The sequence below is a fragment of the Rhyacophila brunnea genome, unplaced genomic scaffold, assembly GCF_057557595.1.
Source record: "Rhyacophila brunnea isolate RB1 unplaced genomic scaffold, BYU_Rbru_1.0 scaffold_21, whole genome shotgun sequence".
NCBI lineage: Eukaryota > Metazoa > Arthropoda > Insecta > Trichoptera > Rhyacophilidae > Rhyacophila > Rhyacophila brunnea.
In genome coordinates this window covers 12364629-12384175 of record NW_028232871.1, presented here as the reverse complement: position 1 = coordinate 12384175, position 19547 = coordinate 12364629, and the positions used below count along the sequence as shown (strand labels likewise).

Below are 19547 nucleotides of genomic sequence, written 5' to 3'. Positions count from 1 at the left end.
AACGTGCAATGGTGAATGCATAATGGATAAACCGAGAGCAGTTGTCAGAATACGACACACGTGTTTAAGTTTATCCCGATTCTTCGTTACTCGAGATCGGTTACCTGCTACTCCTTACCCGTCAGGTATTTCAGTTCCCTGCTCAATACAAAAATATGAAAAACTACCCTCGATAGCGGTCTTGTGTATAGAATAGATGCGTTGGAGTAGGAATGTGTAATTAAACTTTTTATTTTATGAAATCAGGAAGGGGGGCAATGAAACGAAATTACATAGTGGTATTTCTATTTTGTTTATTGTATAATACGATTAAATTATATTATAATTAAATTAAATCTACTAGTTTCATTTAATTAAAACATCACATGTACGTCCCACAGCATTCTACAATAAGAGTAATCGTCAAATGATCTATGAAAACTTAATAAACTGCGGGTACAATAATATTACTAATGAAAAAAAAAACACTCGTCTATCTGATAATGAATTCTTTTGGCCTTTCTCATATTCATATATGTAATGCAATAATATGCTTATAAAACCTATTTCTTTTATATTAGCATTAGTTAAGTATATTACGCCGACAACGTATTATTTTAATCAAATCAGTAATTCCCGTATATCAACTAACATCCAATAGGGGAGTCTAAATTAATTATCTTTAACATAAAACGCATGGCTACTTACATTTCGCTAACGTAATCGATACTCGGAAAAAATAAACTAAACAATAACAATATGAAGATGATAATCATTAAAGAATCGTATACGGGTATTGTTTAAAATTAAATAAATATCTTAGAAACAAATGTTATAAGAAGTACCTTTGAGGAAACAGTAATAGAATCTTTTCTCCTATTAACGGTAATGTCGTGTTTCGTGCGAAACGCATTCAATCTGTCTTTATTTTAATGATATGTTTTTAAAAGAGCAACACTGACAAAAATAAATGACAGTCGCTGCCCGTAATTTTGACAAAATAATCGGGTATTCTTTTTTTCCCAAAGGCACCACCATTAAGCTAGACAAAATTGTTTGTTTAAATAAATTAAGGCTCTCAGAAAGCTATATTTAAACAACACAACCACAAATCTGTCGACTACATCAATATTATTAGTGTACCATTCTATGTCCATTTTTCAACGAAATTCAAGTTATTATACACAAAATAGTCATTCTGTCTGCATTATACATTTAAGCCAACTATCAGAAGACGTGTGATTTTAACCCCTGATTACACACGGGCAACTGTTTCCCCAACTTCTTGCGAATGAGGTGTGTACAGGGGTCGTAGTCGGTGGTGGGCTTCAGCCGGCAATCACATCTAAACACGTCTCGTCTGCCGCACAGCCATAAATCAAACCTTCTAGGAGTGTCATCCTGTTGTTACATATGACTACCGCGTACATCTACCCAGCGATAGTCGTGCGTAACCTATCGAAACATGTATTTGGATACAGCGACCAGCATAGATATAGGAATGACCAATTCGTAGGTGTGCGTATGCATTCTGGCATCTTTGATTCGCAGCCCGAGACACATGTTATATCGACGTATTGGACATGTTGCAGACGAGACAAGTTTTGATGTGTGAGCCGGCTAAAGCTGTAAAAATATTGTACATCCAAGAAGGGTATTTTTATACACTATTGTCACATTCAAATTATAATATTACATATTATCTAATTGTAATAACATAATTAAATGGTTTGTTCTCAATCGATCTTGACCATGTCAGCAGACATAGTATTTATATATTCTGGCTTTATTATGTACTAGGGGGTATTATCCGATTCATATAAAACAGGGTGTGGTTGTCTTATTTAAATATTGTATCTACATATTGAAACAATAAATTGAGATTCAGAACAGATCTTATATTTATTATGTTAAATGCAATGAGAAATTTGTTGCTACAGTTAAATCTAATACAATAATTATTATGAATAATATTAAAAGAGCTTTGACAGTAGTGTGAAAGAAATGCAAAATTGAAAAGTTTTACGGTTACACAATGGATGGATGACATATGGTAACATAGGCTGTACTCAAAGAAAGGATTTGAAGAACTTCGAGAAGAACGACTAAGTGGTGTCGACATCTTGAGCAGTCCAAGCTAAACACTATCATTTTTAACAAATGCCCCAATTTTAGGCATCAAATTAATAAGATATACTGCACCAAGAGAAGATAGACATTATTTTAGGTACGTGACACAATAGACAAATATCACTGCCAGCTAATTTTTACTAGGTGGACACTTGTAGGCCAGCTACTTTTGGAATAAAATAAATCCCTTAAAAAATATGAAATAGGAACAGAATGATAAATATGGTAATTGTGCCGCAGATGCTGTCATGAGCTTTTGTGTTTTTTTTTTACAAAAACAGTTTATTCACAATATTATATTTATAATTATACAATTTATAGTCAATTATAATAAATACCTTTTTCTGTCGGCGCATAGGCTTTTCGATCAAATTGTTAATTTGAAATTTTCATACATTTTTATGCATCATTATCACAAACTAAGATTATATTAGGTAATATTAGGTTAAGCTAAAGAAAGTTATAAAATCTCATGACGGCAGCTGCGGCACATTTACCATAAATATTTGTGAAAATTTACCAAATCAACATGTTTCTTGAGTTTATCGTGAATATTTTCACACTAAATTGATAAATATTGTTTAGAAAATATACACAAACAGTTCATTCAGAAGTTACGATGTTTACAAGAACCCGCAAGTTAACTCGTCCGTGGCCTGACGTGACTTACATGCTTTGGCGAGTTAAGTTGTCCATGGCACTGGAAAATGGGACATATGTCTAAAATTGCTACTTTTTAAGAGAGTCAAAAGAAGAGCGTTTTGAACAACTTTTCTCGTATGTGAAATATTTTTATTTAGCAGCCTTGTAGTGAATTGGCATACAGTAAAACCTCGTTAATACGAATTCCATGGGACCGAAAATAGAAAAAAAATTCGAATTACCAAATGTATGGGAGAAAAATATTAAAATTTTGAAAAAAAAATATTTTTTGATTTTCTTAATTTTGTTTCCAATCATAGATATGCCTACCGAAATGGGTCATAAAATAATAAGTTATTTTTGATGTTAAAAGAAAAGTCTAGACACAATTTTCAATGATTGGCTCATGAAATAGTGTACTTTATTACGATTTATTGAATATTTTTATATGCCAGGACTCTGAAATCATTTCGAATTACGAAATTTGAATTAAAGGTATGGTTTTATATGAAAATAATGTTCAAGGGACTTTTTTTTTGGGAAAATTTCGAATTATCAGTGTTCTTACTAACGAGGTTTTACTGTATTCAACTATTTTTTTTACCCATATCTCCCTTTCAATTTCAGATATAAAAAAAAATACCGAGGATTTGTCTTGAAAACACATTTTTCAGGAAATATAAAATCAAGACCGCGTTATACATTAATACAGAGGTTCTCAAAGTGCGCCTTTGGGTGCCAAGATTAATTAAGCGTACTGAATATTCGAAACATTTAATGTCGCAATGATTTATATATGACCAGATTTCAATGCAAAACATAATATGGTAGCTCTAATAATAACCAAACTCCATGAAATTGGAACTGGTGGTCTAGTTTTGTTACAATTTCATATTTTTTCGTATGCTGTGAAAAATTTCTGATACACTTGAGGCCTCCCCATAAAATGGACAATTTAAAAACCACTGCACAAACAGATAATAACAAAACGGTCAAAAAAGATGAATTACGAATGCCATTCGATTGATAATTTAAAATGTAGCATTATCACGCAGATTGCATACGCAATCGAGAAAAAAACAGTTTAATTCTGTGTGCAAAAGGAAAAGGGAGATAAGTCTGAAATATTGACAAAAGAGTTTAATATGTCGATCGAGCACAATGCGTAAAGGGACAAGTGGAATCAATGCTGTGGGATTACTAAATTTTACACTACAGAACAGTCCAAAAGTCAACCTTCTTTTAATTACACTGAAAATTATTTTGACTTATCTCTTTTTTGATTCATACAGAATTGGGTGAAACGGCTGCTTTGCATGGCATTATGCCTCTTGGTTCTCATCAGCTGATGATGTTTTCAATGATATTAAATCTCAATAATCAGACAAGGTGTACCATGCTCAATAAATACTTTATTTGAACAAGGGTAACTTTAAATACCGAAGCAATAATATGCAGAACGTATTGCTAAATCTTATTATGGAGTATATATAGTCAATGAGACATGGAAAGATTACACTAAAGCTCGCTGCACAAGATGACGACTAGATGTTATGGTAAATAAATGGCAGGAGGTTGCAGGTTTGATGTTCCACGTGGGGGCGGATTGGACGAGGGTGAAATACAGGGAGGTCACACGTCAGTTGTTCCAGCAGAGAATTAGTGGTGGGGTACTTGTGTGTACAGATGCAATGTATGGTCAACTGACAACTGACAGGTGTCCTGCATTTAACACCAAACCTGTGACTTCGTGCTATTTATAGTTATTATAGATTAGCGGTTATGTCTGCGCGGTGTGAGATGCCAATGTCGGTTGGAAACATAGCATACCAATTTCTAGGCATCAAAAATAATATCCACCAGATAAAAAATAATCAGTATTTAATATAGACGACGTGAGGACAGAAAATCAAAAGAAAAAAATTCTAATTGAAGAAATTTATTCAGAGTATTAGAACATAAATAATCAGGAACTTTCTTCGTATCGTCATAACACTAAACATCTTAATGATAGAAATATTTACAAATATATATATCGTACTATAATTAAGCGGTACAATGGAATAATAACACTGCAAAAACGTATCCTGTCAATATAATCACTTCAGATTTACTGATTGCCATAATAATTATTTAGGTTCACAATAATTATATACTGACGGCAACATTATTATTCATGTTGCAGTACACAAAGAACAAAAATTAAGAATAACTTTTAAAAATAATAGTATCGTCTGTAAAAAAAAAAATAACATAAAGCCGGCAACAAACAAGAGTCACGTGAAATGTATATCGAGCATTTGATTATGCTCAACAGACACGTTAAAACATGTTTAAACGCTTGCGCCTCTACATTGCTAGGTTTGTGCAGCAAGTATACACTTGGGATGTAACACTCAGACTAACCGGAAAGCTGACAGCTGGGCGAATCATGCATGTCATGTCAACAGATCCCTGCTTTCTATCACATACAGTGAGTGCTATGAAGATGCAGCCACAACATGCTGGTTGTAAAATAAGAAATTTGGTGCAATACTAACATAATTACTTAACAAAATCATCTGACAAAGATAGTGTGATTTTGTATCGGTTAATAGAGAGATATATTGAGGTCAATTAAAAATATAACCACTGCAGTATTGTTTGGAAGAATATTTCTCTATCTCTTGTATGAAAAAGATATTACATTTAGGCCTACCGCGCATGAACGATTTACTATCGTACGGTCAACAATCGAAGATTTGTAACCATCATATTGCAATGCACAATCAATGGACGATCGAGCGAACGGCCGAATTGAAAATCTGTGTTCAGACACAAAATTTTACACCGATTCGAACCGGCCGGGGTCCCATTGGCAATGTTTTTAAATGAGAGCCCGCGCATGACAAGTCATGGCCGGCCGAGAGTGCACTCATACATCGAACCGTTATGAGATCCACATTTGACTTGACAGTTCATCGATGCGTACCTATTGGCTTTGCATGCGCGTGTCAGTCCCATTTTTTCAGTTTCTTTCTTCATAAATTAATAATATATACACCCACATTTTAAAACAGTTTGATAATCTATACAAAACCTCTATATATTTTATAATATAAGCTCTACAAAATCCATTTTGACGTTTCTTATATTGCGTCCGCCATTTTTCAGTACGGACGCATATCTTCAGTGCGTGCGCATTGCCTCCGATCTATATCACGCCATGCGCGCTCAAACATACTGGCCGGTAATAATTTGGATCATGCGCGAGGAAACCAACGATTGTCCGAATGCTACCGGCCGGTTATGCAATCGTCCATGCGCGGTAGGCCTTACCATTTCAATATTTTTTTGCTTTGCGATTTGGAAACATCACGCATAGTCATATTCAATAACATGAGTGAACTAAATTAACTCATTTAGTGCTAACACCGTGACTGGCGCGTTTGGAGTCGTTGGCCATTAAATATAATTAACGTGTTAATTAAAGGTGGTAATTAAAAGGTCGAAGATTCTGTGTGCGAAGCCACTTGCGTGCTCGATATTATTACAGGCGAATGCTCCAATCTGTCACCGGCTTAAGACAAACAATATATATCCATTTATAATAAAACTTACAATAGTATCTGTTGGCCATACTTATTTTCATGTACAGAAGAATGCCACAGGCCAACAAGGGGATATTAGACCATATCCAGAATAATAAGCAATCAATGAAAACAATTGACGTTTATTATACATATTGATGAATAATGTCTAGAAGAAGTAGGCAATTATTATCTGTCATTTTTTCACATACTATTGAAGTACATTGTAACAAGGTTATTAGTCAAAAGTAGGGGATAAGCGAATGGCCAACAAATTGATCATTGTAAAAAATAAAACTTCCCATTAAGTCAATTACGTATGTTAAAAAATATTAGCCTATTAATTGTATGATAGTAATAACATACACAACAGAATTAAGATTGCACAAATCGTCTGCATGACAGTTAACTGACCCACCCCATAATGATACATACCAAATTGTATGGTAGCGATGAGATGGTTGAAAACTTTTATTTTTTTATTGTGTAAAAACATTTGTGTTTAGTACACCATTTTTTAAATGCATATTTATTCCGAAATTAACAAATGTCGATTAGGTCAGTTTACCATATAATCATATTGTGTTTATTAGAAAATTTTTGTTGCAATGTTGTAATTGTTTTTTTCCGTAGTCGTTGTAATTCAATAATAATTAAGAAGGTATACTGAATATGATAAATTAAATTTTAATCAACTCAGGGAAAATAAAGCAAACACGAAATTAACTGGCAACACTGGTAACATGAGTTTGAGGGGGAAAACCATGGATATCAACCAGAAAAACTGGAGAATTTGAAATAAGAACATAACTTCACTATTACATTTACAGACCTACAAACTTATCTGTAGAATGGCCAAAAATGGAACTACAAACTACCATAGGGCGCTATTTGGAAAATTTCATTCGAATGTCGGATTTTGTCCAGTTACGAGTCAGGATTAAGTAGTTTTCGACAGTGGTTCCCCCTCCCATTCTTCAGATAAGTTTGTAGGTCTGTATGTGAAATGGTATATAGATAAGAGACAAAATTCATATCAACATAAAAACAAAATCAAACAGTCATAAATAAAAGCGAATTCATTTAAACATATTAATTAATGACAGGATAGTGGCCGAAGATCAAATAAATTCTGCACTGCATAAGTTACTTGTATAAAAAAATTATACTAAAAAAATCACATTTTGAATACCTATCAAGTTACGCTTATAATTTAGCCCTAAATCTAAAATACTTATAAATATTAATATAATCTTAGTGTGAATCATTTAATATAATATAAAGATCTACCGCTACTTTGTAAAAAAATAAAGAAACAAAATTATTAATATGTACCATTGTTTAATAATATATGTAATATATATATGTATAGGGGAGAGAGCAGCTCTCTTGTGAGTGTTTACGAGATGCCGATTAAAATTAAATTTTCTATTTTTTTCCTAAATAACTAACTACGGTACCTCCATCTGGAAGAAAGAAAAAGAAACATTGTTAAGACATCATTAATATTATGTGACAAAAGGGAGCCAAAGAGATTAGAACATAACTATATATTATTCTAATTGATTTAAGTTTTGTACTAATCCATTTGACTCATTTTTTGCGATCCGGGTTTCACCTTTCGGCATCTTCAGTCATTAAGCGCACTCACCAATAGTAAATACCAGTGGCGAAGGGTGGAGGTAGGCTGTTAAGATTCGACATTAATAGTGCACACTAAACTTTGTCAGTTATACTTATTTATTTTCATTGTACTAAGAACACAATGTGTAGATACGGTCGAACAAGATCTTCTTGTCAACGTGTTAAAACTGTGAACTAAGAAGCCCCTCCTATTTAGTTAATCATTGAATATGATAGAAATTATGCAGTAGCAACGGTATATACAGTACACTCTCACTCAGTAATCCGCCGCTGGATTATCCGACAACTACTATAATCCGCCGTTATTTTTACTAGTTGAAAGCACAAAATCAAGTCTATAATTCGCCGGTATTCGATTTGTCAAATTCAGTAGTCCGCCGCGTACAAGTATACAATGCAGATGAGACTGGTTTATTTTGGAAACTTCTCCTTCGTAAAACGTACGTTCATCGCAAAGAAAGTAATGTACCAGGGAGGAAAGTGCCCAAGGACCACATCACAATTATGCCGTGCTTCAATGCAACCAGGACACACAAACTGAAGTTTTTTATCATAGGGAAAGCCAGGAATCCTAAGCCATTCAAGAATATCTGCCTCACTGAACAACTGGTTGTGTCAAGTGACTTACTGTTAATAAACTTAATTTATAAATATGTATAATTTAGTAAATACTTGATTTTGATTATAAATAAAACCGTAATTTGCTGGTACAAATTTCTCAAAAAAAAAAACTATTTTTATGAAATACCTGTTTTAATTTTTACCATATTTTGTATGTGTGCACTATAATCCGCCGCTTTCACTAATTGGACACTTGTCTGGTTTTTGGGATGGCGGATTACTGAGAGTACTGTAATCTGAATCGCCACTGATGAAAACTTAATGCTATTTTTATAAATATGATTATATTTTCATGGGTGGGTGTGGGTATAGATTTGTGACCGAAATTCATCTTTTTACAATGAGTCACACCGTCTGTGGTGCAGGTGCAGTCTATTTTTAGATTACTGTTTTCAAAACGCGCATTTTAGTGTTAGTTCTCCAGGAATTTTGTCAGTGCAAGACGTTTGTGAATCGATATTAAAAAATCGCTTGTCTTAAGGCGATACTTCAGTGAAACGGCAAATAATTTTGAACAGTATGTGGAACGAAATTTAAAAAAAACGAGGTGACTGCACGTCGATTTGTTTCGTGATGGCGACGGGGGTATTAATTTTTAAATCGTGTAAAGATGACTAAAAACGTTACCCATTTACATTAAAAAGAAAACATGTCAATGAATATATTATTATTGTTACTAATAGAACAATAAACAGAACATTAAATGGACAAATGTTGGATTTATATGACAAATTATATTTCGGAAGGCATGCGTCATTTGCACCCGCTGAGGTATAGCCTTAACAGAAAAAATACAGTTCGATTATGAAAGATTTGTTTGTGTACATATGTATGTATAGTGCGTGTATAAAGTTCTTTATGTACTTTTATTGTTTTCTAACAAATTAATCGTGTCTGAACTAATTTTCTTCGTGCAAATATGCACGTAATGCAGAGTGGAGAGTAATTGAAGTTGCTGATAAAAATATGTAACTATTAAATTAAAAATAAAATATGAAATGTATATCTCATTTTATATAGTATAATATATCATTATTTTTCAACACTTTTACCCTTTGCGGTCCGTGAAAAATTAGAAAATGGATAAATAGGCCGTTCTTTCAGAAAGCTTGTGCACCACTGGCCTAGATCTTCTTGTCGGACAGTAGTATTTGTTAGTTTTTAAAATTCAATCAACCCTGCCCAATCCAAGCCATAGTAAATGAAAATTAACTGTATTCTGTGTCTTACCACTGGTGAGTGCGCTTAGTGCCTGAAGAAAACATGGTCGCAAAAAAATTACTAAAATGGAATATTACAAATCTTGAAATGATTAGAATTTAAATTCAATTTCATCAAATATGTACCCTCAGTCAAGAGTATTTATTTATTTTAAATTACATTAATATGTAGCAAAATTAAGAACATTTAAACGTGATTCCTTCACTCTTTTAGTGGTAGAATTGAATTTTTACATTGCCTCAAACTAGGAAACATTGTTGAAGGGAAGAAAGTTGGACATATGCGTAGTAATCTCGTCTTGCAAAAACAGGACCATTACGAAACCAAAAAACGTCAGAGAACCCAGACTGCTCAAATAGACAATGCAAAAACAATGAATCTCTAATATTCAATATGTAATAAGGAAATATCCAAAAATTTGGACTATAATTGTAGGAGTCTATAGAACTTAATTATGTATTATAACACCAGACTGTAAATTTTTAATGTAACAAGTGTTTTTGAATTGGTGGCCATGCAAAAATTAATATGACGTATTCAGTACGTTGACCCATTGAAAAATAACGGCCATAAAAGCTCTTGTTTATAACCAACAGTCCCTTAGCGGTCCCATACTGAGTTTTGACAAAAAAATAGATAGTTTTGTCCAATACATTAGGTTCTTGCTCTAAATCTTTGTTTTCATGTCCCCTACTAATGAGATTGTGATTGTAGCAAATAATTGTGAACTCTCCGGTAGACAATATTTTAAAGAGCGAGTCCAGAACTGAGACGTTCATCCCGTTTCCTGTCCATGTAATCCTTTCCATGCGTCTCCAACATCACATCTCAAAGACATCAATGGTATGTTTTTTTAATCTTAAAACACACATTGAAAAAAATAATATGTATTTATTGCCAATAAGATTACAATCTGTTGCCACTACTGGTGACGCCTTTATACACCAAAATCGTACATTGTCAGTTTGGGCGTATTTGACGATAACTACAAATCAGCAAAATAAATTTTCATTGACCACACTTGTGGAAATGTGAAATTGGCAAAGGCTCATGATCAATAATTTTATACCCATAGTGAGAGCAGTTACTCTGAGTCCAGATCAACCACTTCCCCCGGTTGTTGTGTGTGCCTGGGTCTTCCACGGGGAAGAGGTAGACCCACGCCAGCCGCACTGTTTCCAGCGGCGCCTAACAGGAGGGCTCTCTGTCTCTGCTGGAGGGCCGCCATGTCCATGGAGTCTCGGCTACCAAGCCCGCCCGCGTAATACTTCATGTTCATATTGGCTTGCAACTGTAATAATGAAAATAATGATATTCATTGTGAACAGACATCATAAATTACTAATTGAAGATAAAGATTAAAAATATATACCAAATCTACCTTGCCCTGCACAACCCTATGTGGGTCTTGGCTTCCATCCAGGTTTGTCCAAAGCTGCTTTCCTTTAGTTTAGGAGGCCCTGGGTCTTCAAATCCAACTCGACACTGGCCGACCTTGACCAGGTCGACCAGGCCTTAATTTGTATTCTGATTTCCCAAATGTCAGTTTTTGTTTCATGCATGACTGATCAATTAAAAATGGAAAAGAAACTATTTGACAGCAGATAATCATGAGAGCTTGTCCGACCCGCCAATCATAAAAATTTCCCTCCTTCAGAATCACCTGTAGGAAGGTTTTTTATGTCTTCAAATCATTTAGAAATCTAGTAATTCTATAAAAAAAAGTAAGCTTGTCGCAATATGAAATAAATTTAACGTCACATATCAGATTAGGGAAAAATGCTGAATCTGACAAATATAACATTGAGTCGACAATGCTGAGAATCATGATCAGAACAGGAACTCTTGCTGAAGAACAATGTGTACTTCAGTAATGAGGCAATAATTGAAAAAAGATCTAGATCCCGATCGGTGCGGTGTCGGATAAATCGCGCAACTTACGGCTTGTTGCTGTTGAAGTCTTTGCAACTGCAGCTGTTGCTGTTGTTGCCACGAGTATTGGTAAGAGGGCGCGCCCGCGACCGCTCTATTCACTCCGCCCAGATTATTGGCCGCTGCTAAGTTCACTGCAAAGAGAAACAACAATTATTATCACGCCGATAGTATTTTAGTAGAGCGGTGGGTGATTTACTCACCACTAAACGTTTTAGTAACTGAAAAGAGTTATCTCTTTCATCTGCGCAATCCAAACTACTGAAATAATGATGGTATTTGATGGTTATTTTTTAATAAAATTTACCATTGCTTGTTCTCGGTTGACACGGAAAATTTAGAGATCCAACTCTAATAAAAATTATCAATTTTGTTGATCAATAAAAGACTACATACAGATATTCAATATTTATGGAGTTTAATACACTGAAATTTACCTAATTTGAATAGGGCAGGGTACAGTAAGATTGCGTCTCCTTAGCGGCGGCATATATCGTCGGTCCCTATTAAAAAAGTCGGATCTGCAAAATGCTATTTTTCAGTACGAGCAATCAAAGATGTTTCATCAAATATCCTTTGTGACCTATTGCTTGCCATAATGAATAAAAATACGGGTTATAGAAACTTTTCTAAACGTTTATAAAAACATCCGTCTGTCCGGTGAACATAGCAGCAACTGTCAGATCCGACGCATCTTGCTCACCCACGCCCAGCCAACAATGTCGGTTGGTAAGAACCGACATAGTTATTCGGACACTCTCGGTAGATCCGTCATTTTTAACTTGAATATCTCGAAATTTTTCAAACAAAAAAAAACTGTGATTGGTGGTATAAATGTTTAAAGTGTTTAAATAACTTTTACGTAATAATCCGAAAATGACAAAAATTTCAGATCCGACTTTTTTAATAGGGACCGACGATATCGTCGCCCCAAAAGTAAAATGGCACTTGTGACATTTTTGCAGTTTTGAGAATGTAGTTTTTTTTGTAATTTTTTCCCTACATTATTGTATAGGCAAAATGGCATTTGAGGAGCTAAATCAATGAATCACAATTTACGAGAGAAAATAAAGGTCACTTGTGTATTTGTAAACTAATCTTATAAGGGTACTACCGCGTAGTACATAACGCGAGTAGAATGAGTTTGATGTAATTGTATAGTACTTATTTATAAATAATAAGCCATGGGTAGGTATCTTGAAGAGTATATTAAGGTGAAAAATGACACAGTAACAGTACAACGATTTATGGTGCGCGAGTATAACAGACTGAGAGTAGAAATACGGTGTAGTCCGACCTTGTGTCTAGCTCACTTGACTCTGATAGGGTAACGGCTAACCGTGTATTCCGTTTTCAGAGTGCAAGCAAGACTACTGTAGTAAGCTAGGTGAGTGAGGTCTCTTGACGAAGCCAAGTCCGTCCCAATTCTGTTGATTATTGAAGGCCCAACGCCGCCTTATATCGTGAAATGGCGACCCCTTCTCTGCCGTCTAGGTGATAACGTAGATGCGCTGCGGTGGGGATGCCTGATAGCGGTACTGTAGGCGACATGGATAAAAATTAAAGATACTAACCTGGATTCAAAAGCATGTTGTTCTGCGGGTATTTATACGCTCCCGCTATCATATTTTGCGCCGCCATCATTTTCTGCATCAACTAAAAAAACAAAATACTGAAATCACTTAAAAATTCAACCGCAACTCACTCCGTATGACACAGCAATATTGAAACAATAAGCTTCAACCAAAGTCCAGGCAGCAATAGACTAGATTAGTTCAGTAAATGAAAGGGTGATCAGTGATTACGGTTTTAGGCTAAATCTAATGTTGCCAGTGGACTATGGAGACAAGATCGACACTCGCGTAAAGAGAACTAAAGAACACAAACTTACAAAGTCATAGCCCGGGTACATTTGTTGCGAGAGCTTTGGGAAAAACAATCACAAAACAAAAAGATTAGTGGTCATTGTATATTAAATGTGACAATACAACGTAATCAAATCCACCAATTCAAATAAGGGAGCGTGCGTGCTGTAACGTGGGACATCAGGCATAGAGAAGTGTGTTCTGAATTATTCGAATAACGTTTAGCTGTACCATTTCGACTGTTTTCTCAAGCATGTATAATTTCATTAATATATCATTAAATTTATAAAACTATACACGCGAGAAAAAAATGATTAATGCCAATATAATTTTGATTATCTGTATTATTAAATTAGCGGTTTATGAAACTACGAGTGATAAATGATTAAATCAGCTACTGATATGATTTAGAAATGAAATAATTTTGATTGAAATATGCATACAAACTTTTCTTCGAAATCACGGAGATGATCTGATTTAATTTGGAAAATGGGTGTTTATACTATATTTTAGGTAAACCTTTTGATGTCGATTTCACAATGGCGTTCATGATATTATCATTTAGGCATAAATGCACTATCCACCCTGCCTTCGTAGGCAAACATAGAGCGCTTATCAAATAGAAAGTTATTGATACGATAGAGTACATTAGGGTTAGACCACACTACATGAAGTAGAACAGAATTTACGGGCCACGCTAGGTGCAGATTTGCTTGTTATTTATCATAATTTACGATTCTGGCATGCCTATCGAAAGAGTATTTAATACAAATTTTCTGCTTTTATTTATAAATATTCAGTATATATGGTAGCACACAATAGGAATAAACAGAAACGCAGAAATCCTGTCCAGTATGGTTTGACGCTTATCTATAAAAGTTCCCACTCTTCCACATGGCATAAGTAAAGGTATGCTACGGTCACAGCGGCTTTGCGTGTTACACGCTCCCGTTCCACAGCAGTGTGGCACTGCGCATTCCAATACAGTGTGGCCAAACCCTAATACTCTCTCATACATCGATTCAAACGGGCTGTATATGGATGGATAGCTTTAAACATCGGTGTACTTAGGCAATAGAAAAGGTAGCCTTTATCACATACAGAGCGGTGACCAAAGTATACATTATTTCAACTTAATAAAAATTGTACAATTGAGTAAGCTACCAAGAGGAATACTTGTGAAACTTCTTTGACATACTGCCTGTCATGTCAGACTATAAATGACAATGTGATTCAAATTGCTTTTCAATAATGATCTTCGCTATAATTGATAACCGTTGCTTTAAATTTTTATTATTATTCAAACTCATTCAATACGGGAAACCCCATGAGCGTTTAAATAATGGGAATTTAAATGTCGCCTTTAGTCTAGTAGGAAATGTTTTGAATGAATATTATAGTGAGATGCCGCTATCATGGAGATAAGATGTAAATGATGAAGATGAGTGTGTGTTAAAATGATATGGACGTACGGGAGCGTCTCCCGACTGGTGCATCTGCTGCAGGAGGATCGGGATCATGCTGGCCAGGTTCTGGTCGGAGATGCCGGGATAGTCCTGGCGCAGGACGGACGTCAAGGCATTTATGGCGATCTGCTGCTGCTGTTGTTGCTGGAAGTTGGCCAGGAAGGATCCACCTGCAGAGCGTAACAAACAATTTAATATCTATTGATTCGTCATTCATAAATGACACGATTTTGTTTATGCGGATAAGTGTAATTTGATTTTGTCCCCATTCTATCTATGACCATCAGTGCTCTAAACTTGACCATGCTCGAATATACTTGGGCAAGGGTTACATACAAAAAAGGTCATGCCGTAATATAATTTAAGGGCAAGCAATACTTTGCAGAAAATCCCCGACACGATTATTTTCGGCCAGAACAAAACACTGTCTCAGAAGTTGAAATAAGAAACCACATCCTTCCTCACCCCACACTTCTATTCTTTTATTGTTTTGTAAGTGTTTTGTGACCTTTGTGTGGTTAATATTACAGACTTTAGTTGTCAATTTTTAATTTGAAAATTTTATGTGATTTTTTTTCCGACCATGTCCGATCATAGTAAGATCATATGGGCCTCCACAAAGTAATGGTTTGTATCAACACTTTTTTTTTACGAGAAATGGATGTCAGCCACTTGCTCAACCTAGTAAGTCCATACTGACTCGTACACAAATTGAAAAACAATGTGTACCTACTTGCCAGACCCGGGATTTGAACCTGGGACTCATGACGTTATAGGCTGACGCTTAAGCCTGATTACAGTGAGTAAATAAAGTGCCATGAATGTATTTATTATTAATATTGATTGGAGGAATATATGGCACGATTTAGAACAACATGTATATGTGTGGAGGTTTATTAATAGATTTTTGTTTGACGAGAAATGGATGTTAGCTACTTGCTCAACCTATTAGGTTCATGCTTTGGGTCCAACACATATTACCAGACCCAGGATTCGAACCTGGGACCCATGACATAATGTTGTGTTCAATAAGAAGAATGTGGCAATCAATCATTTTTATAACAATCACACATTGCCGTCAACTGACTATTCCTGATTGTAAATTTAAATTGCCAACCACAGTAAAATATATTCCCTTCATATATAAAAATGATGAACCGCACACAATATTTGAACAGTGACTGTAGATCTTACCGAAGACTTGAGGAGGCGGCCGAGTCTTTTCATTTTCATAATCATCCCAAGCGGCTTTGCGTTCCTCTTCAGTCAACGTTTCCTCTTCTTTATTCTCCAGGAGAGAATCGTGCTCGTGATACTTGTATATCTACAGAAAAAGAGAGTGTTGTTTTATTGCAATACGCATTTGAATAGCACAAGGGCACAAATGATCTTTCTTGTTTTTAAACGTGTTAATAACGCTACCTATTAACCATTCAAGCACTTAATGACTATCTAATTGTCCGGTGAAACAAAGACCAAACTAAATGATAATGAGTCTCCCATCTGTGATAGATACTAAACATAAAAAGTACACAGCGGTACTATAGTTCTGACCCAACAGTCAGAACCACAAAACAGATAATAAATAGAATTCCGATAGGCTACGTACCAATACAGTAAATTTTGACGCAGGGTTTTGAATGTGTGAGTGTCCTAAGAAAATGAACCACGCATTATAGACGTGCAATAGTGTGTGTAATACACCAATATTAAAAGAGCATCAATGCATAAACCGAGGCAGTTATCAGTATTCGACGTATGATGTATTCTTGACACGTGTTCAATTTATCCCTTATTCTTACTTACTCGAGATCGGTTGACTGCTTCTCCTTACCTGTTCGGTATTTCAGTTCCCTGGTCAGAACCCCCTTCAACGTTACCGTGCCCATATCTAACTTCAGATCGTTATTTCAAACAACATGAACCAACCGCTCAAAACCTCTGATACCACGTCTAAATTATTTGAATAACTTGAACTCTGGAAGACGAGCAAATGATAAGCATGGATGCTGCTCTTTACTGGGATGGATCATTGTGATTTTAGTTGTTTGCGAATGACTCATGCCTGCACTGCAGAATAGATTCGAAGGATGTGAATGTAATAACAATTCGATAAGAATTAACAATAATTAATTACCACTGTGTCATGTTGGCGTAGTAGATCAGCGAAGAGCCGGTCCCTGGGCAGCTTTGGCACCTCACGGGCGCCCTCAGGCACAGGGCAGAAGGTGTACAGCTCGGCGAGATCACTCTCGGCGTAATGCCGGTCAATCTGTTGCTCGTCGATCACCCGCTTGGAGATGGCTTGCTTCGTCACCTGCCGCTCGTAGATCTTCTCTTCCATTGTTCCCTGTTACAATAAGAACACTGCACATTTAATATTGTTGCATTTGTAATATTACCAAAGTAACTTACACATACGTCCCTATTTTTGCAAAAGGGCGAATACGCTAATTACAGTGAAACTTAATTCGTGATGTGTAAACATTTTTCTGTAGTAAGCATTAAAAATATTATCTACTGACCAGTGCAAGGAAACGATATACGTAGCACGGTTTCTTCTGGCCGAATCGGTACACTCTGAAGATGCTCTGTACATCGTGCGAGGGGTTCCACGACATGTCGAAGATCACCACTCTGTTGGCCGCCACCAAGTTTATACCGAGACCTCCGGCTCTCGTGGATATTAAGAAAAGTCTGTAAATACATAAACATAAATAATCTATATAATTGAGTGTGCCTTAAAAATGTACATTCTAACTGCAAATTTTTCATTCATAAATCAGCTGTTTGGTAATCAAATCATTTCCACACTCACGAATGGAGGAGTTCCCATTTACGCCGCGTATAAGTCGGAAAAAATATGTAGTTAAATAAAGAGTTGGAGAAGGTTGATCGGGGTGCCTCAGTACCAATTCAGGAATGATCAGTATCATCAGTCATGACGATTACGAAGAGGACGAGAAGAGGTATATTATTTTCAAAAGTACCTATTGTGACTAGTATGCAAGCAATGCACACAATATAAAGATCCCTTCTAAATTTTAAACTACAGTATGTAAGCATAAGCATAACTAATAGAAATCAGTCGGATAGAGCCACGGATAATATCCATACAGCATACAGTAGGAGTCTCAAAAATTTCTTCTGGACCCTTTCCACCATAAGACCATACTTCAACCGATGCGAGGCCAAGACCGATGTAAATCTGTAGACACACGGTATTGTTGTGGATGCACGTTGACTGTAATGCCATTTACTAACTAGTCGAGCGTTCACGGAGCTGCATGCGAAACTGTATACAGAAATCGCTTCGTGTTCCATAACACACCATTCAAATAACGGTGTTTGTACATGCACATCTATTTGAAACAAGTATTCCTTATATAAAAACAAAAAAATATTTTTCTCTATGGTCACTTTTTGATGTCTATGGGCGCGCTTAACTGTCAAATAAACGATAAATTTTCGCATTTTGCCGCTAGATATTCCTAGTGGTCCCTATATGTTGAACTCGCTATTACATACTTACTTATGACGTAAATAAAGCAGTCAGTCATGATTGAATAAAATGAAGTATCAATTTTAGGATAAATTGTAAAATAGATAATACCATTAGACAATAATCAAAATAATTCACTGAATTATAATGAAATATGGAAGAACACAAGTACCTATGACAATTATCAACTCCATGTCAAATCTCCATGAACGCAATTATACGCTTCGCACGCCATCTGGCGTAAAATCGCGTAGTATAGTTGGATACCAAGAATCCCTGATGATATTATTAAAAGTAACATACCTGGCTCTGGGATTATCTTCTCTATTGAAACTTTTGCACCAAATCGCTCTGTTTTCGCACGAAGTCGATCCGTCCAACCGGAAGTAATCAAGACCTTGAGACCAGGATCCTGTCCAATAGGAAATCAGCATGTTAATTTTCAATGTGCATAATTTTTATGTCATATTTATTAATGCCTTATATTTTTACACTTACCAACATGTCCTCCTAATGCGTCATCTTTTCTATCGGACTGCGTTGCGTCGTCAATTTTAGCTAAGAATTGTTCAATTAGATCCAGCGAATACAAGGATTGGGAGAATACCAGTCTGAAATTGAAACAAAGATCAATGAATACCGGCAGTCAAAGGCAGAAGCCTATATGCACTAGTCAAGTAAATTTTCAGATTATTTAATATTAATGTCACGCTAAACGTTAAATATTCAATATTGGTATCAAATTTTCGCCTTGATTAAACCGGAGAGTGGAAAGAGTAATACTTACAATTTATCACCGATTGCATCACACTGTTTGAGAATGTCTAGCAGAATGAGGAGTTTGTTGGAGTGCCGAATGTCGTTGAGTTCCTCTTCCGAGCAAAGCGAGATCCACCACTCGGTCGGATTCTCCAGCCGAGTCTCTTCTGGTTTCACCTCGATTATGTCGTCTTCAATATCGTCCACTGCTGCAAAA

At 35.6% G+C, this 19547-nt stretch overlaps 1 protein-coding gene across 2 annotated transcripts in view; it reads right to left on the bottom strand.

Annotated features, from left to right (window-relative positions):
• Positions 1-7651: 7651 nt before the first annotated feature.
• XNP (ATRX chromatin remodeler XNP) overlaps positions 7652-19547 on the bottom strand; it is a 42450-nt gene continuing 30554 nt past the window's right edge. For both annotated transcript variants that reach the window (XM_085949003.1, XM_085949002.1), the window contains exons 18-28: positions 19359-19539; positions 19070-19182; positions 18875-18983; positions 17595-17766; positions 17207-17419; positions 16264-16393; positions 15076-15239; positions 13313-13394; positions 11748-11872; positions 10876-11097; positions 7652-7786 (exon numbers count right to left, since the gene is read on the bottom strand). In XM_085949003.1, coding sequence (XP_085805129.1) covers positions 10891-11097; positions 11748-11872; positions 13313-13394; positions 15076-15239; positions 16264-16393; positions 17207-17419; positions 17595-17766; positions 18875-18983; positions 19070-19182; positions 19359-19539 — 1496 coding nt within the window. In that variant the 3' untranslated portion in view covers positions 7652-7786; positions 10876-10890. The remainder of the gene's footprint in view (positions 7787-10875; positions 11098-11747; positions 11873-13312; positions 13395-15075; positions 15240-16263; positions 16394-17206; positions 17420-17594; positions 17767-18874; positions 18984-19069; positions 19183-19358; positions 19540-19547) is intronic.